Source organism: Branchiostoma belcheri, unplaced genomic scaffold (genome assembly GCF_001625305.1).
Source record: "Branchiostoma belcheri isolate BF01 breed outbred unplaced genomic scaffold, Haploidv18h27 scaffold357, whole genome shotgun sequence".
NCBI lineage: Eukaryota > Metazoa > Chordata > Leptocardii > Amphioxiformes > Branchiostomatidae > Branchiostoma > Branchiostoma belcheri.
Genome location: NW_017803973.1, coordinates 72,895 through 93,340, shown reverse-complemented (window position 1 = coordinate 93,340; position 20,446 = coordinate 72,895). Strand labels below are relative to the sequence as shown.

The window sequence follows — 20,446 nt, the reverse complement described above, 5'->3', positions numbered from 1 at the left end:
TTTGGGTACGGAGTGGCCGTGTCTGCTGACTATGAGATATTTGTGACCGATTACGTTCCGTCTAAAGCTCTTCATGTCTTCAGCATGAATGGGACCTATCTCCGCACCTTCCCAACGGTGCTTCCGGGTGAAAACGGTGCCGTCGACATTCTACCAAGAGACGTTGCCATTGGCGTAGAGCCTGGCTACCTGTGGGTCGCAGGGCGAATAAACGGCGAAGCCAATAACGGATATATCGATGTCGTACAGTACAGTAGGAACGGCGCGCCAATAAAGGCGTTTAAAGTACGCGTCGTGGAACCTTGTTTCCATGCCGTCATTGCCGTAGACATGTGCAAACAATAAAATCATCGTGGGATACAGGGATACAGTAACGATGATTCATCCAAACGGCTCCGTCTATCGTAGTTTTAACGCTCCCGCTACGATAGGGGGAATCACATCGGACAGCGAGGGAAATATCCTGATTACAAACGGGAAAACCGTTATGGTGTATAGTCACTCCGGAGACAAGTTATTTGAATTTGGAAGCACTGTTAGACGAGGTACATGTGGACTGTATACTGGTATTTGTCTGGACACCTTGGGTCGGATTATCGTGGTAAACATTAATGACAGCCGGATAGACATGTTCACCAGGCGTGGTGAGTTTGTCCGTACCATCGCGAACGATACATCCCCTTGGGGTTTCGCTATGGGACCGGGTGGTGAGCTGGTGGTAGGCATGCCATTTGAAATCACTGTCTTTCCACGCCATGCGTTGCTTCCTTAAAGCTACGGTCACAACCCGCCGTGCGTGCTTTTTGTCCGTACGTTTTTTGGGAGGCTACGTCTGCTACTTTTTTTTCTGAAAACGTGGGGAAGGAGTGGCGTCGACGCACGTCACTCGCACGTCACTCGCACGGTTGCACAAAGTGTAAGAGTGTGGTCTGCACGCCACGTCTGGCCGTGAGCGGTTGCGTGCATCGTACGTTGCGCAAGTGGTAAGTGAGTTGTACGTGCTTACAACGTACGATCTCCGTGCGATTGCAACTTTACCGTAAGGAGGCCGTATTCACACGTGTTTCTTCCGCACGGCACGTACGGGGCACGCGCGTCGCTCGTACTCGCACGCACGGGTGGTGAATCCGCAGACCGCAAGTAGAAAAAGTTATACATGCATTTAAAGTTCTACGGCGTGTCTGCGTGCTCCCAAATCCGTAGGATTCCGTACGGAGGTGGTACTCACCACGCACGGATGCCCTACGTTTGCCCACGTTTTTGCACGTAGACAGCACGCAGAAGCACGTACGGCGGGTTGTGACCGTCGCTTAAGGTACTAAATAACCCACCCTGAGGACTTTTGGGGTGTTCTAAAAGTACATGTTGCAGTTAAGTACGGACTTTTGTCACAAAGTGTCTTGTTGCAAGATGATAATTCATGCAAAATGTTATGACGTCACGATGACGTCATCAATAGTTTTGAGGCCATGCCCTTTTTTTTTTAGAAAAATAGCATTTTCAAGCTAGTGCTTCAGTAAAAAGTCACAATATTTTTTAGAAATGTGCATGATAGTCATAGTAAAAACTTCACGTTTGGATTTTTTCATATTCCTAAAGGACGATTTTTAGTGAATTTTTTTTTCAAGAACGTTGAGTGTACCCCATGCCGCTAGTCCCTACAGATTCAGACTGGGGAGAGGAGGTGGGGTGGTGGGCTTTTGAGGCCCGCGCCAACTTTTCATCTCAGATACATGAACGGATTGTGCCTAAAAGCGTCAAATTTGGTGACGTCTTTTAAGTCAGGTGGCGGTACCTTCATGAGGAGCACGACAGCTTCTAACAAAATGACGCACAAGGCTAAGGTCAGAAAGGGTGACGAAACGGTGGAAAATGTGGCAGAAGCCAGCGAAACATTGGCTACTATGGAGGCTGACCACATCCCTGCACCGCCACCGCTACCGACTCGGGAGCAACTCAGGCGGGCAAGTCTTGCACAAGCCGTGATACACCCGCGGGTGCATGGGGTAGGATTCGGACGAGTCCCCTCGCCCCCGGCTTTGCCGCCTATGGAGTTACTGATGTCCTGAATCTCACATGGATCCGGACTGGTCCCACCCCCTCCAGCGCTGCCACCCATGGAACTTCTGATTTCCGAAATCTCGTTTGAATCCAGACGAGTTCTCTCAGGCTTCTCTGGGCAGGAAGTCTCCCAGGCGTTACCGGGGCCACTGCTGGATCTGGTTGGTGCTGGTGCCAGGCAGCCAGTACCGGATCCAAACAGCCAGTACACTGTCATGACGATATACCCCACGCAGGGGTCAAACTTGCCTCAGAAGAAAGCTCGGCATGACGAGGGCGATGGACACGGCACGACAGAAGTCGGTGTCGGTGCAAAAACAACCAAGTTCTGCACAAACATCCCAGACCCCCCGCCTTTGCCAGAAAAGGTTTTTGTCCCAAAACCGTATGTCCAACACAAGGGCACGTTTGGACATGAGATAGCGCAGAAAGTGGACCGTTTCACCCAGCGGAGGGAAATGTCCTTAGAGCTCCACATCGCGAGAAGGGATTCAACCGATTTACTCCTCGCAATCGAGGAAAACGCGTCGAAGTTTTCCCCGGAGGAAGTTGAGGAACTGAGAAAAGAAGCAAACGAGGATATTGCCAAAATCGACGCGTGTCTCAACCAACTGCTGATGTCGACCTCAATGAGGAACTTGGTTGAAGACTCAGGGTCAGTGTGTTCTGAAGAGTTACTCCCCGTGGAGATCGTGTCTACGGATGACTCTCAAACAGATCCACTGGCGATACAATCCAACAGAGAGGCCTGTCCCCATCTACCATAGGTCACCGCGCAAGGATCCTCGCACCCATCCCCGTCTGGTACAGTCCCGATCGGACAACAAAGCCTCGCAGATTCCGCTGGTTAGGAAACCAAGTAAAACCAGCGAGCGGAAGTATCCTTACAGACAACCGGGGGAGAAAGCCTATTCGACCCAGCAAACATCTTCACGGAAGCTGCCGGAACCGAAGGTGATCGTGACGCCAGAGATGCGGCGCCAGCCTGCGGCTGAGGCGGTGTCGGTGTCAGGAGCGGCAGAGTCGTCCGCACGCCGCGGTCGGACTCCGTCGGAAAACGTGGACACGCGGACAACGGATGGTACAAGTCCCCCTGAATCCACAGCTGCAAAAGCTGACAAGCAGTCAGTAAAGGGCTCGGCTGAGCCTGCTGCTCAAACACAGAAGGGCACTGTGAAGGGAGGCAAAAGGGAGAAGACTCAAAAAGAGTACTCCCAGAAAGTTTGGGAAGCCCTTGTTGGCGACGACAATGAATGGGGAAGTCCCAAGACAAAGGCCACCCCGCCCAAGGATGCTAAGAAGCCTTCTACTGCATCTAAAGATGTCGGGGCAAAGAGCACACAGAAAGGAGCAAAAGCGCCGCAAGCTGGACAAACCGGAGACCAAACAGCAAAATTGACGCCTACGAAAATTCCGCAACAGATCAAAGATACTGCTGTTAAGCGGAAAGATCCCATAATGGGGACAACTGCACTGTCCGAAAAACGGACCGAGGTAAGGTCAACAGACAAGACCGCGCACCCTCCGACGAAAATTCCGCAACCGAGTAAAGGAACGGATGTCCAGCGGAAAGTTCCTGTGATGGGGACAACTGCACTGTCAGCAAAACGTGCCGACGTGCAGTCAACAGACAAGACGTCTGTCACACAAGCCGCGCACCCACCGACGAAAATTCCGCAAACGATCAAAGATTCGGATGTTAAGCGGAAAACCCTGTCAGCAAAACGAGCAGACCTGCAGACAGAAGACAAGCAAGCCGCGCACCCACCCACGAAAATTCCGCAACCGATTCAAGTTACGGCTGTTCGGCGGAAAACCCCAGTGATGGGGACACCTGCACTGTCAGCAAGACGAGCAGACATGCAGACAACAGAAAAGCAGACCGCGCACCCACCCACGAAAATTCCGCAACCGATACCGATTCAGGTTACCGCTGTTAAGCGGGAAACTCCCGTGGTGGGGACAACTTCCCTGTCAGCAAGACGTACAAACTAGTCCGAAGGAGTCCAGAACAGACCGGCATCTACGAAGAGTACACAACCGGCTAGGGACTCCGCCGATAGGCCAAGGACTCCCCTGAAGGAGTCTGCTACGGCCGGACCTTCAAGCGCCCAGACCGGACCGGCGTCTATGAAGAGTACACAACCGGCCAATGACTCCGCCGATACGCCAAGGACTCCTCAGAAGGAGTCGGCTGCGGCAAGACCTTCAAGCGCCCAGACCACACCGACGGCAGGACAGTTCAGGGCACAGACCGAATATAAACCCCCCGAGCGTAAACGTCCGGACGCATGGGTGTCGTCTGGGATAAAGAAGTACACTGATGAAGAAAGAGCGAAGCTCGATGCTGAAGTTGACGAGTACTGGGGTAGAAGGTTCTCCAAAGACCGTGAAAAGCCATGGTGGAATATTGAGGACCCAGAAGAACGTGAGAGAGCACGGCTCCGCCAGGATCGGTCTAAGACAGACCTCCGGCGGACTGGGTCCGGGGTGGCCGCAGCCAGCTACAAACGGCCCGGCATCCAGGAACAAGTGAAGTACGGCGTGGATCGGTCACCGGTCATGTTGCCGGGGCACTACGGGACGGCAACAGGCGTGTCCAGAGCGAGCAGGCCGGGCACGGGACTGGTTCCGAAGAAACTGGAGATGGACTTCTTCGACTCGTCAGAAGACAGTGAATACGAGATAGACTTGGACAAGCCCATCTCAAAGGAGGATCTACATGACGACGAGTACTGGATGGCCTTGGAGAAAAAGGCGTACGCTATGGTAAAGGCCAATATGGAGCAACTGGAAACGGGGCAATTGGAAACGGTCGACGAAGAGTCTCCCGTAGACGAGAAAAAGGTACAGGGAGCTTCGCCAACCGTGAAGAAACCCTCAAAATTCGCTCGCATGTTCCAGTCAAGGAAAGAAAGGGAGCAGAAGATAGATAGGGAGGCGAGAGAGATGGCGATGAAACAGCAGGCGGCAAAGAAGCAAGATACAGTCGAGCACAAATCGGACCTCCCGAACGGAAAACCGGTCTTTGGCCCGCCGCTTCCTCCTGAAATGCAGAGGGAGAAGGAAAAGAAGAAGGGCCTGACGCGCTATGGGCACAAGGGAGTGCCTACGCTCGCCATCATGAAATCAAAAGAGGAAGAGCCAAGCACCTCTCAGAAGTCTGGCGGCAAGCTAACCCCCACCAAACTAGTCGGCAAAATCAAAGGGGGCTTCACAAGGGTCAAGGATTCGATTCGATCGAGGCTATCGGGAGAAGAGAGCGACACGAGTGAATGATTTGTCGACTTAAAAATGTTCTCGCCGTGGCAAAAAACTTACATGAACTCACGTTTTATGTGTTGAATGAAATGAGTTGTGGCAAACATGCTTCACACATGCTTCACACATGCTTCACACATGCTTCACACATGCTTCACACATGCTTCACACATGCTTCACACATGCTTCACACATGCTTCACACATGCTTCACACATACTCTATTGACACAGAAAAAAACCTAAGGTAGAAAGAAATGCTTCAAGTATTCATCGATATCGCTTTCATGTTTCTTCTACCTGAAGCTCGCATAGAATATTTTTAGAAAAGCCAAAAAATTCTCAAATCATACAAAAACTGCGCAGCGAAGGGACGCAATTATAGTCGTATCTATAGAGGTTAGGCGGCTAGACACTACCATTGTATATATGGATGCCTTGCAACTGAATTTAAAGTTGTTTTACCAATGGTAGTGTATGCTGTAAAGTACTCGATCCACAGTACACAGACACGTTCCCTTAAGAAGTGTTATTTTGTCAGCTACATGCGACTGTTCTTAGGTACGTTTCCTTTCAAAGCCAATATAAGGAATTCTCCATCAATGTGTAAACAGCTCGATTGAAATGGATCTAATGCTACGTAGCTTCCTTCACGCATTCAAAATCCTTTATAAATACTACACGATTTTATATGTATAAATACGTGCATGTGTATATGTATATTGTAAAAAAAGAGTGATATGTGATTTATGTATATATGTGTATATGTATATTATGTAAAAAGAGAGATTACGTGATAATGTTTTATCCAATATAAATCTTCACGCCAAGTTCGTGTCTGTCTTGCTACTGGGTGTGTTTCTCTCCTAAGGAAGCTTACTCTCGGAACGTGACGTTAGACTAGAGCATTGTGGGTAGTATAGATGGAAGAGACTACATCGTTGGATGTTTGTGGTTGAAATGAATTGCGAAATGCAAAAGCTAATTTTTGAAAACCAAACTTGCTCCAAAATGTGTGAACAACATCAATCGGTGTATATATATCCAGCTTTGATTACAACCACTTCTGTATATGACGTGACCTTGTAACGAACCAGTAGAACACTCCATTTGTATTGGTCCTTAATTTAAAAGGCTTAGATCTTCTGTATACGAGTAAATCCATCCATGCAAAGTCAAGAATAGGACAGATGATGAGCGCTATATACGTTTTATTCATAATTTTGGTTCGCATGAAGTATCCCTTTTTTTTTCAAAATTTTATTGACCAAGCCACAAAATATTTACAAAATATACACATATACACAACATACGATGCACTGAACAGAATTATAGATGTCTAAAGGACATCTCAGTTACAAAGAAATAAAATAGGTTGTGTTGAATGCTATCCTTATCTTTAGATTCCAGCCAGGATTTGTAAATGACAAATTTAGCTACAGTGATCGCCAGAATGATATTTGTATCTAAGACTTCCAAATTTTGATCCATTCCAAAAAAAATTGACAAATTGTTTAGCTTAATTCTAGTGCCATGATAAATGGTCAATCTATTTTCAGCATTTTGCCAGTAGCTCCCCAACCTTTTGCAATTAACAAACATATGAATGTAGGTTTCCTTAACATTACATAGTGAGCACATTGGACTATATACTTCACCAGCTTGATTCCTAATTTTCCATTGGTTCAGTTTCACTCTACATGGAAGAATATTATGCAATAGCTTGAAATTGAATTCTTTCAATTTGTTTTCTTTAATATTTACTACTAAATTTTTCCATAACAATTTCTTATCCAAATTTGTAACATCAAGTGTTTCACTCCAGTCATCAATACATTTACTTTGTCTTGTTTCTTTTGCTTTTATCTTATTGCATAATATCTTGGATGTCAATTTCTCTAAAGGAACAAAAGTAGTATTAAAAATTCCAAGTTGCTGTGTTCCCAAACACTGTTGTTCCCCATATTTACTCATCACACTCAAAGACATTTTCCAATGTTTTGGTATAGCCATACAAAGATTATTATGTTCTGCCAGAAAGTTCCTGGTGTCGTTCAGCTTTACTAACAAATTCTGTGCCGTAATAAACTTGCCTTGTAGGAAGACATCTTGAATTTTTACGATACCTGATTTAATCCAGTTTTTATAGTATAACGTTCTATTGTCAAGTTTAATGTATTGGTTTCCCCATATTATTTCATTTATTATTTCACTCATAGTTTGTGGTTCCTGTTTGACACCCCCACCTGCTGAGTGCCAAGCCAGTATAACATTCTTGTAAAAAGTTGGCATACTAGTAGTAGGAAGTTCTGGACAATCATTTTTCAAACAAAAGTTCATCCTAAACAACATGTCTTCCTTACCACACTCATTTAAATAAACCCTGGCAATAAGTTTCCATTGGGCATTTGGCCCTTGACAAAGTCTTTTTACCCAACTGGCTAGAAAGCCCTGTATCTGAGATCTCAGGTCCACCATTTGTATACCTCCTTCACAGTATTCTCCTATCATACACTTTCTACAAATTTTATCCTTCTTTCCATTCCACAAGAAAGACCAGCATTCTTTTTCTACAGTCCTTATTAGTATACAGTCCTTATTTTTTCTCAAATGGTGTTTTATTCGTAAAAAAAAAAAAAAAAACGTGGACTTTGCAGCCAAAGGCTGAATTGCGTCCAGTTGTACATGCAAATTCATTACACATTTATTTACATTTATTTACACAGGCATTAACACAGGCATTATTTACAACGACTTTAACGTACGGTGTCTAACACAAATAGTGACTGTTCAGGAGGTAGGTCATGTATGGGACGCTACTCTGTTTGTACCGCTCAGTTCTACATTTGGTAAGGGTCAGTTTGTTACTGGAACGAGTGGTGCGCTCAATGGTGGTGCCCCTCCTGGGCGGTAGCCAGTGTTGGAAGTCCTGTGATCTGAGAACTTTCATAGCAAAGTTATGAAGTATCCCTGACATTCATAAATTGCGCATCAGACAGTATGGCTTTGATATGTAGAAATATTAACGTCTGTAGCAGCACCCTTATTCGAATTCGCAAAATAGCAGAAATGCAGTTATTGAGTACAACTTTACAATGAGTCTATGATGATATAACTGCACTTTGTTCAACAACAGTCAGTAACGAAACATATTGCGGTCTTTCGATTCCATCCCTTGTCTTTTTTGTTTGGTGTTATCATGACACAAGTATTTATTTTATTATCTAAAATCGCGAAAACAAAACTTATGTTAAGGCATGACAGAAATACAAAAATGTAACACAGCTCCGTATACATAAATAATGACATAACTTAGTCCCTCCCACAAAATAACAAAACATATATACATGTATATACTTGTTCAGCTCATAGACTGTTCACTGGAAAAACTAACGATTAGTTGTAACAGTTATGGTTAATAATTGCTCTCGCCGCTTTAGTATCTCATTCATCTTCACCACAAATTTTCTGTAATAATACTGTCCCTGTTGGTTTTTGATACTGCATGTTACAATCTGCATCACTTATATTGACATAATAAAACAGTAAAAACAAACGAAAAAGTTACAGATGCTTACTAAGTTGATACGCATCTTTTCTCTGGACTATTTATAGAAATATATAAACCCTTGGTGACTGATATACAAACTGACGACAATACTTGTCCCACAACATACTAGTCATCTACAACTTTGTATCCTCTTCCTCGTCTGCTTCTTCTACATCCGGTAGAGGGTTGTTTGTGAGGTATTTGTTGACTTCACTTCCGGCGGCCGCCATCATGGCACTGAAGCGTGAGTTGGGGTCGGACATGAGAACCGCTGGGGGGTCAAATTCCACCAGCTGGAACAGACGTGTGGAGAGATGTGAACATCGAGAGGTACGTTAGTGGTAACTTCTCACTACCCTGCTTCTGCCACTCACTCACTCACTCACTCACTCACTCACTCACTCACTCACTCACTCACTCACTTACACGTTTGAGTGAATACTCACGCAAACACATATATGCAAACAGGCACACAGATACAGACACACATACGTATATGCATACATACATACATACACAGTTCAGCTGCCACAGTGCACACACAATGCACATACAGGCACAAACAAATACATGTGTGCGTGCACATGGACACTTACACAGAGACACACACCTCACACACATACCCACAAAGGCGCACACCTACACACGTCACAAACTCCCTCCACACACAAGTCTTAACGTTTACTGTTTCTAAATGTACGCAGAGAGTTTCCCCCACAAGTACATGAACCTACAGCGTACCTTTCCATCCTCCATGACCATGATACGGTCGCTGTTCAGCACGGTGTTGAGTCGATGAGCTATGGTTAACATGGTGCAGTCTGTGAAGGCCTCGTGGATGGTCTTCTGTATCAGGCTGTCTGTTTCTGAGTCGATGGCTGCTGTTGCCTCGTCAAGTAGAATGATCTAAACAGCAGGCATTGCAAAGGAAAGCCTAACTTTCGTCTAAAGATATCATGTAGAAGCAAGTTAACGGAAACTGTTACCTAAATCGTCATCATCAATGCAAGGAATCATTCACAAGTAACAGGTGACCTGTAGTCAAAACTGCTGAAGTTTGTAACGTCCCCCGTCTCTGCTCAATGAAGTGTAGATGGTGATCCTGACACCCACTCAACGTAAAGAAAGCCAAGCAAAACATTACGTAAATGCAGGTGTTAAAATCCATACTGATCAAGTGTACATGATCATGCATGGCCCTGGTAACGAAAATAAGCCTCACTTACGGACATGGTTATGACATGTTCAACTTCAGGCCGACCCGTGGTTGGCCGATACTCGCCTTGCTGTTCCTGAGCAAGGCCCTGGCCATACAGATGAGCTGCCGTTCACCCACTGAGAAGTTTTCACCGTTTTCTACCACATGAGCCTCCAACTGTTTCTCTAGCCCCGATATCTGTGAGGAGGAACAATAATGCGTCTGTAAGGAAACGAAATCAATTAAAAAGGATCGACTCAATCAAATAATTAAATTTGGGAATCAACTTAAGGCCACACCGATTTAATTTTATGGATGACATCCGCCCGCGCATTGATTTTCGCCTGATCTCAAAAAAAAAAAAAGAATCACGTCTTCCGAGTCTCTGGCCTGGCTTTAGGCTTGGGTAGTCCATGCGACAACGACGCCGGTGGTAGCTCTGGAGGACGGCACCCAGGCCACCGAAGCTCCACGAATCAAGAACTCAGTACAGTGTCCATTCATAAATTCCGCAAAAAGCCAGCATGTGCTGACCTGTCAGCACATTGCGATGTAATGCGCCAAATTCACAATACCGGCTTTGTATTCCTGCGGTTTAGTAGTATTTTTGTTTTGGGCCGGATTTTTCTTTGTTTCGCCGCGCGCACTAGTTTGGGGGTGTTCAGAGGATGTCATCAATAAAATTAAGTCGGTGTGGCCTAATCAATGACTGAATTGTTCATTACCGCATCCTTAATGTAGGTCCTCTCTAGTGCACGCCATAGCTCTGGATCCTTGTACTGATTGAACGGGTCCAGATTATACCTGATTTTGGACAAGGCACACAATCATTCAGTAAATCATAGAACTGAATCATAGAACTAGAAAAAATTCTATTACATTGTATTCATATTAGCGATATCTATAGATATTTGCATACTTTCTTTTGTAATCAAAGCTATACCATGTAAAAATTCAGAGCCGTTTTTATTTTGAAAAGTGGTTAAAATTTTGAAACTCACAACAATTGGGAATCGTTTCTCCTGTATCTGGAAGTTTGGATTGTTCCATTTCTCAGAGAGAGGGGGGTTCCCGTTGCGTACCTGACAGTTCCTACAAATAAGACTGCAAAACAGGCCGATCTTGCAGATGTCCACCCCGTCGATCAAGATGGTCCCGTCCGTCGGCTCCACCAATCGGAACAGAGCAACGCCCAGTGATGACTTGCCTAATGATATCAAGTTACATCAAAGAGAAACTCAGTACAAAATGTTTTCTGTTGTGCACATGGCTATATGTTCGTCATACATACCATATCATATCATATCTTATCATATCATATCATATCATATCATATCACTATCGACTGTATAATGGGAGTCATTGTAAAAAGTTTATGGAAAAAACAAAAACACAGAAAAGCGGAAGTGCTGCCTTACCCGATCCCGTTCTACCCACAATTCCCACCGACTCTCTGGGCCGGATGTTGCACTGAACGTCCTTCAGCACCAAGGGCAGGCTCTCCCTGTAGCGCATCTGGTACCGGGCAAACTGCACAACGCCCTGGTCAGGCCAGTTTTCAGCCGGGTCCGCGTCTTTTATATTCTCGGGGGCTTCCTGCTCCAGATTCTATGAGGGAAAAGTCCAGGTATTATGCAATGACTTGACAGGGATGTGGTTAAATGTGGTTGTTAACGTACGGCATACCAAACAAAATCAACACTTGGCAATACATTTGCAACAGAGACTGCGCAACCATACTGTGCATCAATGCACGTTTTGTGACTTTGTTTTCAGTGTTTCTTTGGTGGTGGTCAGACTAGAATGTTGAAGTGCGTACGTCGGCGTAGTGTGTTATCCTCTCCACACACGTGAACCCGGACTCCGTCTCTGACGCCGTCCGGACGGTCAGCTGTAGCAGGCCTGACGTCTGGCGGAACACGAGGGAAATACAGTTCTTATCGTTAGTCATGTGATTTACAGTACTACCACTACTACTTCTAACACTACTACATGTACTCGCACCGCCACTACCACCACCACAACTACTACTACAACTACTGCTGCTGCTGCTCCACTACGTATAGTACTAAATACTACAACCAGTACTGCTAACTACTATTACTACTACACCTCTCCACCGAACAGCTCTGGTATGCATCTGTTTGGCTAAACGATACAGTAGCATAAAGTGACTGTTGAAAACAATTATGTTTTGATAACTGTCAACAATTTTTAATGTAAATCAATCAATCAATCAATCAATCAATCAATCAATCAATCAATCAATCAATCAATCAATCAACATCCTACCTTTTCAGTTCCCTGATGATGTGTCTGAAGAAGATGTTGACCAGGGCAAACATGATGCCGAGCGGCACCAGCGCTATGAGGAACCACGGGAACACGATACAGACGTTCAGAATGGAGGCGAACACGACCCAGATGTTATCCAGGAACAACTGCATGGTCAGGGGCAGGCGGACGTCAACTGTTGGAAACAAAACAAAACATCTCTTAGAAATGACATTCTATCATGGTTACTGATTGAAGTAATACGATAAATATCTTTAATTTCTTAACCACAACTACACGTCTCTATGTTTTCAAACGGTTTATTTATGTTTTACAAATTACCGTAAAGGAAGGGAAACCCTAAAAACCTCCTCTCGCCATTGACAATACATTACGAGAGGAGGTTTTTTGATTAAAACTGATATTAACTTAAAAAGATAGGAAATAAACAGGAAATATCTTTTGGGGCCAGGCTACACCTGTCGCCCAGGTGCGCCGATCAAGTGCATCAGGTGGGACAGCTGGCGCCATCTGCACCTGTAACAGGGGGGAAGAGATCTTCTCACCTGTTGCTAGTGATGACGTCATACCGTCCCGTCCGCTCCAGACCTGATGAACGCCCGTTTGGCGAGTTGAAAACACCAGGGTGAAAACTCTTGCGCTTGGTCGGCGCATCTAGGCCAGAGGTTTCTACCGGGCGGACAACCGCCGGGTTACGGGGTCACCCCGTCCCGTAAAGGAAGGGAAACCCTAAAAACCTCCTCTTGCCATTGACAATACATGACAGGTGTGGTTTTTGGCATTAGCAAAAGATAGAAAACAAGTAAAATCTGAGATTTTATACCTCCGGGCTTTTTATTGTATATTTTTCCATGTTGTTTGTTATGTATAGTTGATGGTGTTGAATTTTATGTATTAGATTTAGCGTTCCTGGTTGTGTTAACACAGGTCAACATTTTCATCTGCAGCCCATACCATGTACCCACGGTAAAAATGCATGTCGAGAACGTCTGAGACAGTATACCACGGTATTTGTAAGTTAAGAAGTCGTAATATACGCCGAAAACATCCAAGATTGCGCAAGAGGGCGTTGACCCCTGACCCATTGGCCCACCCGGAAGTTGCTGGCAGCCAGCCCGGCGCCCCGCGCGACCATTGATCTAAGGGGTGTCCGAGACACGAAATACAAAATATTCTTACGCCCCAAAACACATATACAATAAAAAAAACGTGCACAATCTACAATCCAAAACATACACCGTGTCCCGTCTACCCCAACGCGAGATACAACTGCGATAATATTTCTTTACTGGATACCTGACACCCCCTCTTTGAAAACCGAACCAGACGTGGACGACACCCACGATACTTAATACACGCCGAAAATCAAAATACAAAACCACCTTCAAACTCAAAGGGGTGTCCATACGCTGTCAAAACGCATCATTTTCACGCCCTAAAACATACATACTAAAAAAGCAAAACAACGTGCACCATCTACAGCCCAATAGCAAATCGTATACCAAGTCACAGAAATATCCGTCCACCCAAGCGCGAGAAACGGCTGCGAACGTAATCTACATCTCCCACAAAACCCGTCCGCGGAGGGATACATCCCTCCCCGGAGGTAATTACATTTCTTTAAATGTTGGTTGTGAAATGGGAACAGAGACACAGGACACTACTTGGCACCATTTGGGCACCTGTACATACATACATGTATGTGTCCTTGTCCTATTTGCTCGATGTCCACTTATTTATGTCACTCTGCCCAGGATAGTTAAATTTGTCTACCGAAACTCCGTTCGTTCCATTTTTTCAGATAAGGCCATGTCAATTGTATGGATGGCATCTTTCGGGAACCTCAAAACTAATACAAGCGTGCGAATAAAATGTTTGGCAAAAGCAAATTGTCCTCCTTATGAAATTCATGTGTCCATGAAATTTGAAGAAATGAATTCACACGTAGAGTACAGTATGACGAATAATAATATCTTCGTTTTCATTTCTCCACATTTTCACGACATGAGTATCGTCTTGCATTTTTCTTCAATTTACGGCACACATTCGCTTATTTTGCTGCCTCTGTTTTACAGTAAAAATGTTTGGGAGGGGTGGACGAAAAATCATGCGCGACGATGTCATCCATAAAATCAACTCAACATGGCCTGATTACGAAACTCCACCGTCAGCGACACAATCATTTCTTCTACGCTGAATCATCAAGCCACACGCAGCAGTCGTATCTGTTTGACGTTTCGGCCACAACGTTCCTTGAAGAACTGCATTTTATAAAATTGCGTTAGCTACAATTCTTCGATATACGCGAAGAAAAAGTCTACAAAGCATCGATCATGGAACGTCTTCATAGCGCTTTCAAGGTATGGTTGTTGGTTAGTGTCATGCTGTCCGCCGCCGAAAATGATTCGTGTCCCCCTACATGCAGATGGGTAAGCTGCTCTGACGGCCGTCTACAGTTCAGTGGGAGTTGGTTTAAGAATAGAAACGTCAAACACCCTTGTCTCACTTGTGATTATGGTTCAAAAGACCCAGAACCTCTTCCTCACGTTTCATGTTTCAGACACCCGAAATGGGTCGGCGTCAGGGGTATTCCGTTTGGTGTTCTATCGGCGACAAAATTACCCATCCCCGAGCCCACACAACTGGTTTTCCTTAGCCTCGTGGACACTGAAATTACGGACTTGGAACAAAACATTTTAGCAAACCTTTCCAAATTACGGGAGTTGCACTTGGAATTCAACAACCTGACTGTTGTAAAAACCAGCTACTTTACAGGTCTACGTGGTGATTTGAGAGATCTTCGTACCTTGTCACTCGCGCACAATAAAATTTCACACTTAGAATCAGGCTGCTTCCAAGACCTCACTGGCCTTTGGGACTTGATACTCTGGAGTAACGAGCTAACATATATAGACCATTCTAGTTTCCTAGGTCTTCTAGAGCTAAGGCAGCTTGTTCTGGGATTCAATCGCATTGAGACAATCGATGGTAGAACTTTTCAATCTTTCAACCGGCACACGCTCCGCCTCCTGGACCTGAGTAGGAACAGGTTAGTGAAAGCATGTATCTCTTCTGAGTTATTTTCCGGTTTTGAGCACCACAAGATTAGATCATTGTTGACCCGAGTGAAACTCTCAAATATCGAGAGCGTCAATACTGATGTCACAAAACTGTGGGGCCTCATTTTTTATATTAGTTCTAACACGCGAAATATAGCTGTAGTTATCGAGAATTTCATTCTCTGTGTGGGTCCAAATTATGACGACAACGAATACCTAATAGCGTGGAATGTGAAGAAATCAAAAGAAGATATTTTAGGGGCTAAGAACCCTTGTTCTGCACTGGATAGATCGGCGACTCTACCAAGGTCAGTGCTGGTTGTATCCCCGTTTGTTGTTATTTTGGCTACAGCAGGCACGTCTGCCGAAGAGCAGTGCGTACTTGCTTGGAAGCACCAAAAAGGAGTCGAGTTACCCGTGAGCGATAGCCTCAACATCCGGCTAGCTACTGTGGATGTAGAGACACACCGAGATAACAGAAAAGCGAACACGGCACTTATATTCGACGAGAAGTCGCCAGAAACAGGAAACAATTCAAATATTAGGAGGGGCATAACACAGCAATTCGATGGCATTCAAGGTCAAGAAATAAGAAATGTGACCTGTCTTTCACTTACCCAAGATAATGCATCTTTTTCTTTCTTTGAAGTTAATCCCTTACAAATCACCTTTGGCAAAATGTGCTTAGAAAACCAAGTTCTCAATGCTAGCGAGAACAATACAGTCGCGTACAATGCCACTGTAATAAATAACTTCAATCTAGAAAACACAACCACAAAAGAAATGGTGACTAACAGAAGAGTTGTTACTGATGACCGTTCGGAAAAGGAACGCATCTCCATGGTGGGGTTAATTTCGGCATTGGTCACAGTGGGATCATTTTGCCTTGGGCTTACCTTGGCCTATGTTTATAGAAAACGACAGTTAGCTGGCAGAAATAATCACAGAAACTCTCATTTCAAACCAACTATGACTGTAGCGATGAAAAATATACATTCAAGAGGAAGAGCATCGTCGCTTCCACTTGTGGTACTTCGGGACACGCGAATCTTTGACAATTTGCATACATGTAGGCATCTTCAACGTCAGTATTCAGTGCCTAATTTTGCAAATAAAAACAGTAGGGGCTCCCATGGCAAGTCGTTCGATGCCCCGCACTATTGGGAAATCCCTGACGCTCTCGTAGATTCCAATGACCAGCCGGCCCCTGGACAACTCGACGCTCCACATTATTGGGAAATTCCGGACTCCTTAGTTGATTTTGACGCAATCGGCACCCCTCGGGCAATTCCGGGCACCCTCGTGAACTCTACTCGCCAGCCGACGACAGACGAACGCGGAGAAGCCCACTATTGGGAAATCCCGGACGCCCTGGTTCATTCCGCACCGAATTCGGAAGAACTTGACAAACCTCGTGAAATCCCGGAACCCCTCGTAAACTCCACTTGCCAGCCGACAACAGACGCTCTTGACGGTGCCCACTATTGGAACACCATTCGAGCCCACCGACGACCGTCATCACTTCCAATCGATATCCTAACTAATCATAACAATGAGCCAAGGCCATGCTCTCTTCCACATCAGTACTGGAACAATCCAGATGAAGATATCGATGGTGACTCTACCACCTTCTACGCTTCAGCAGCAGAGCCAAAGTTTACCGTTGTCACTAGGAGCGAGGATTGTGATCGACTATACAAAGGCATGGCTTCTAGCACAAGGACACAGACAGGCGGAGGACATTCGATTCAGGCTACATACAGAACTGATGATGTTCAAACGGCCTTTGTGGCTGTTACTGAAGACTATAGCATGGATAACTAGGCTCATATGGTATTAAGAGACGGGAGACGCCATAGACGTTCTAACCACTGTTACCAATGACTTTTAATGTTCATGATAATAGGATTATTATACTTACTCATTCAAAGCAGCATTGTATAACATTAGGAATATTCATACAAAAAAATCATTCTTTGTTGACAATGTAAATTGAGTCAACCCTACTCTGTTACATTAGTGCCATTCATTAAGTGCAGGTGCCAAAATGTAAGACCTTAAAAATGTGTTTAAACTTGTCATGGACACGCAGCTGTCAGCCATGTTTGTTTACATTATTCTGGTAGTTTGTGGTGGTACCACAAACTGAGTGCACCTCATGCGGGCTGTTTTAGTGCCAACCACAAATTTCAGAAATGTGAGATAATTGCACAAATATGTTGAAAAGTGGAAGTAAATTACAATCACAAGACAATTTCTTCAATAAAATATTTGAATGATTGGTGCCAAATACAATGCCGCTTCAATCTGCTTGACAAAAAGTTATCGAAAATTGATTTTCAAAAATACTTGCCATCTTCATATACACATTAACGTTGTTTTAAAATGGTTGTTTTCACAATCTAAAATGACATAACATTACAACAAACAATAAAAGGTCAACTAAACAAAGGTCCAACGAAAATAAACAGGCATTCGTAAACATGTAAAATTCGTAAATAACAAGTAATGCAATAGGAGAAGTAGTGGAGGGATGTGAGTACTCAGTCTGATAAAAACATTTAAAAAATGAGATTTTTGTGAATGTGAGTCGTTAAATGGGAACAGACAAACAGGACACATTGGCACCATTTGGGCACCTGTACATACATACATACATACATACATACATACATACATACATACATGTATGTGTCCTTGTCCTATTTGCTCGATGTCCATTTATTTATGTAACTCTGTCTGGGATAGTTAATTTTGTGTGCCAAAAATCCTTTCGTTCCATTTTTTCAGATAAGGCCATGTCGATTTGATCATATTAATGACCTCCTCCGGGACCCCCAAAACTGATGGGAGAGTACGTGCGAATAAAAAAATGGCTAAAAAATTATAAAAGAAAATGAGAATTTTTGCGTAAATAAGGGGCGTCGCACAAAACTGCGTCAAGCGACTGGGAGAGAAAAAGTAATCTCTAGGGAAGTCGGACCTCCGTTGGGTTTTTCGAGACATGAGACCCGATTGGTCATCGGGAAGATAAAAGCTGAGCAGATGTGTATCTTCGATGCTTGAAGATCGCATTTACCAATAGTCTGCGTGGTCGAGTATACATGGAAAGCGGATTGAAGGGAGAGGGTTCGAAACCGATGATACTTATCCTGTAGATCGTCTTGTCTCAAATGGCTAAACGCCATTTGTATATCTAGATTTTTTTTTTTTTTTAAATACAGTCTGTCGCTCCAAATACTGTAGTGTAAGGTCTGTGGATTACTTGACTAAGCAATATAACCTTGAGCGCTAGAGGGAGCTGTTTTTTGTTTACTTCAACAGTGTCCCTAATCATACAACACGTCTCAACTTCACAGCCCGTCCGGCAAAGATATCCTACACCCCCTACAAGACCCGATCCTGGTGTGTCAATTCTCCCACGTCTGTGCCCCCCTCCCCCTTTGCCGGCATTCTCTCAACACACCGACGTTCTGCCGTGACCCCAGCACAACCTGAGTTGTACCATAGAAAAACACTGGTCCGTAATTGAACCTGTCCTTTGTTTTGTTCTGTCAGGGTCTACTCTAATCAATGACCATTCATATTCCTCATACAACTAGATAGATTACGAAGTTTTAGTGACACAAACTCATGATCACCTTCATATGTTAGCCCATTTATTAAAATGGACCTACAAGAAGTTTCGGGAAAAAGTGGACGGCGAGAATCGAACTACACACTACCAAAAATGCTTTTTCTTGTTTTTCTTATTTTCTCATGGGAAGAAAATTTTTCTTTGGGGGAGAATAATAAGAAAAAAATAAGAAAAAAATTAATTTTCTGTATACCTACATTCTTGCACCAAGAACAATTTTCTCATTTTTCTTGAGTGGAGATAATTTTTCTAAAATAGGCTTCTTTAAATCTTGATTTTTCTTCGGTGAAGAAATATTTCTAGAGGAGATTCTAACTTACAAGATTAGAATTCTTTTAATCTTGAAATTTCTTTGGTAAAGACAATATTTCTAGGGAAGATTCTAAGTTACAAGATTAATATTCTTTTAATCTTAAAATTCCCTCAGACTTAGTTAAATTTTCTTATTTAATCTCCATGGAAGATTTCTTTCTTACCTGACATCAAAGTGATCAGATTTAAGTTTTTTTTCTTGTGTATGTCAAAAACTTTCTTGTTCATGTTACCTAGAACAACTGAAAAAGGCCATTCTTGTTTTTCTTTGCAATGTTTAAGAAAATACAAGAATTTGGTTTTTGCCTTTCTTGGCAAACACTGATTGGAAAAGCAAGAAATTTGATTATCTAAATCTATTATTAGAATAAAGCTCTGCTTAGTGTTTCTTTCTTAAAGTTTCTTGTTTTTCTTGACTAGAAAGCTTAAGAAAGATCATTCTTGTTTTTCTTGGCAACATTTAAGAAAATACAAGAATTAAGTTCTTATCTTTCTTGACAAATACTGATAAGAAAAAAACAAGAAAGTCTCATATAAAATTAATCTTTGATTAGGCTGAAGATATGGCTAGTATTATATTCTTAAACATTCTTGATTTTCTTCCCTAGAAAGTTTAAGAAAGGCCATTCTTGTTTTTCTTAGCAACATTTAAGAAAATACCAGAAAGTCTAAGAAAGATGATTCTATTTTGCCTGGTAATGTTCAAGACGATGTAAGAACTTTTTTCTAGTTTTTTCTTGTCATGTGACCTTTTCTAAACCCCTGATTGGTTGATTCAAATCCCAGAATGCAGTTAGGGGGTTTTGAACATAAGTCAGATGTAGGAGCTGCGCTGGTTACTTATTTTTGTCAGTTCCTGACTCATGTCAGATATGAAGTCAAAATCAAATCAAAAAGGACCTTGTGTACATGTGAAGCAATGGTGATCGTGGTCAGCTTGCTGAAGAAACCAACTTTGCAACAGAAAAAGCATGAAGCCAAACAGATTGAAGGTAAGTGCGCGCCCCCCTCCCCACCTATAAGATCTGTTGACATTGTTTTTAGACTTCATAGCCCAAATATTGTTACAGCGCCA

General features: G+C 43.7%; 2 protein-coding genes and 1 pseudogene across 2 annotated transcripts in view; 2 read left to right on the top strand and 1 right to left on the bottom strand.

Annotated features, from left to right (window-relative positions):
* LOC109475941 overlaps positions 1–5,340 on the top strand; it is a 23,072-nt gene extending 17,732 nt beyond the window's left edge. The window contains 4 exon segments of the mRNA XM_019776751.1: positions 2,156–2,716; positions 2,829–3,702; positions 3,802–4,187; positions 4,275–5,340. Of these exon segments, the coding sequence (XP_019632310.1) occupies positions 2,156–2,716; positions 2,829–3,702; positions 3,802–4,187; positions 4,275–5,340 (2,887 nt within the window).
* Positions 5,341–8,738: 3,398 nt separating this feature from the next.
* On the bottom strand, positions 8,739–12,930 carry LOC109475940 (annotated as a pseudogene).
* A 3,170-nt stretch (positions 12,931–16,100) lies between these two features.
* LOC109475939 lies at positions 16,101–17,246 on the top strand. Its single transcript, XM_019776749.1, has one exon. The coding sequence runs from the start codon at positions 16,101–16,103 to the stop codon at positions 17,244–17,246; it is 1,146 nt and encodes a 381-aa protein (XP_019632308.1).
* Positions 17,247–20,446: the final 3,200 nt, after the last annotated feature.

Excerpts from the sequence above, each read along its gene's own strand:
- LOC109475939 (XM_019776749.1), top strand. The coding sequence starts at position 16,101 with ATGTGCTTAGAAAACCAAGTTCTCAATGCTAGCGAGAACAATACAGTC.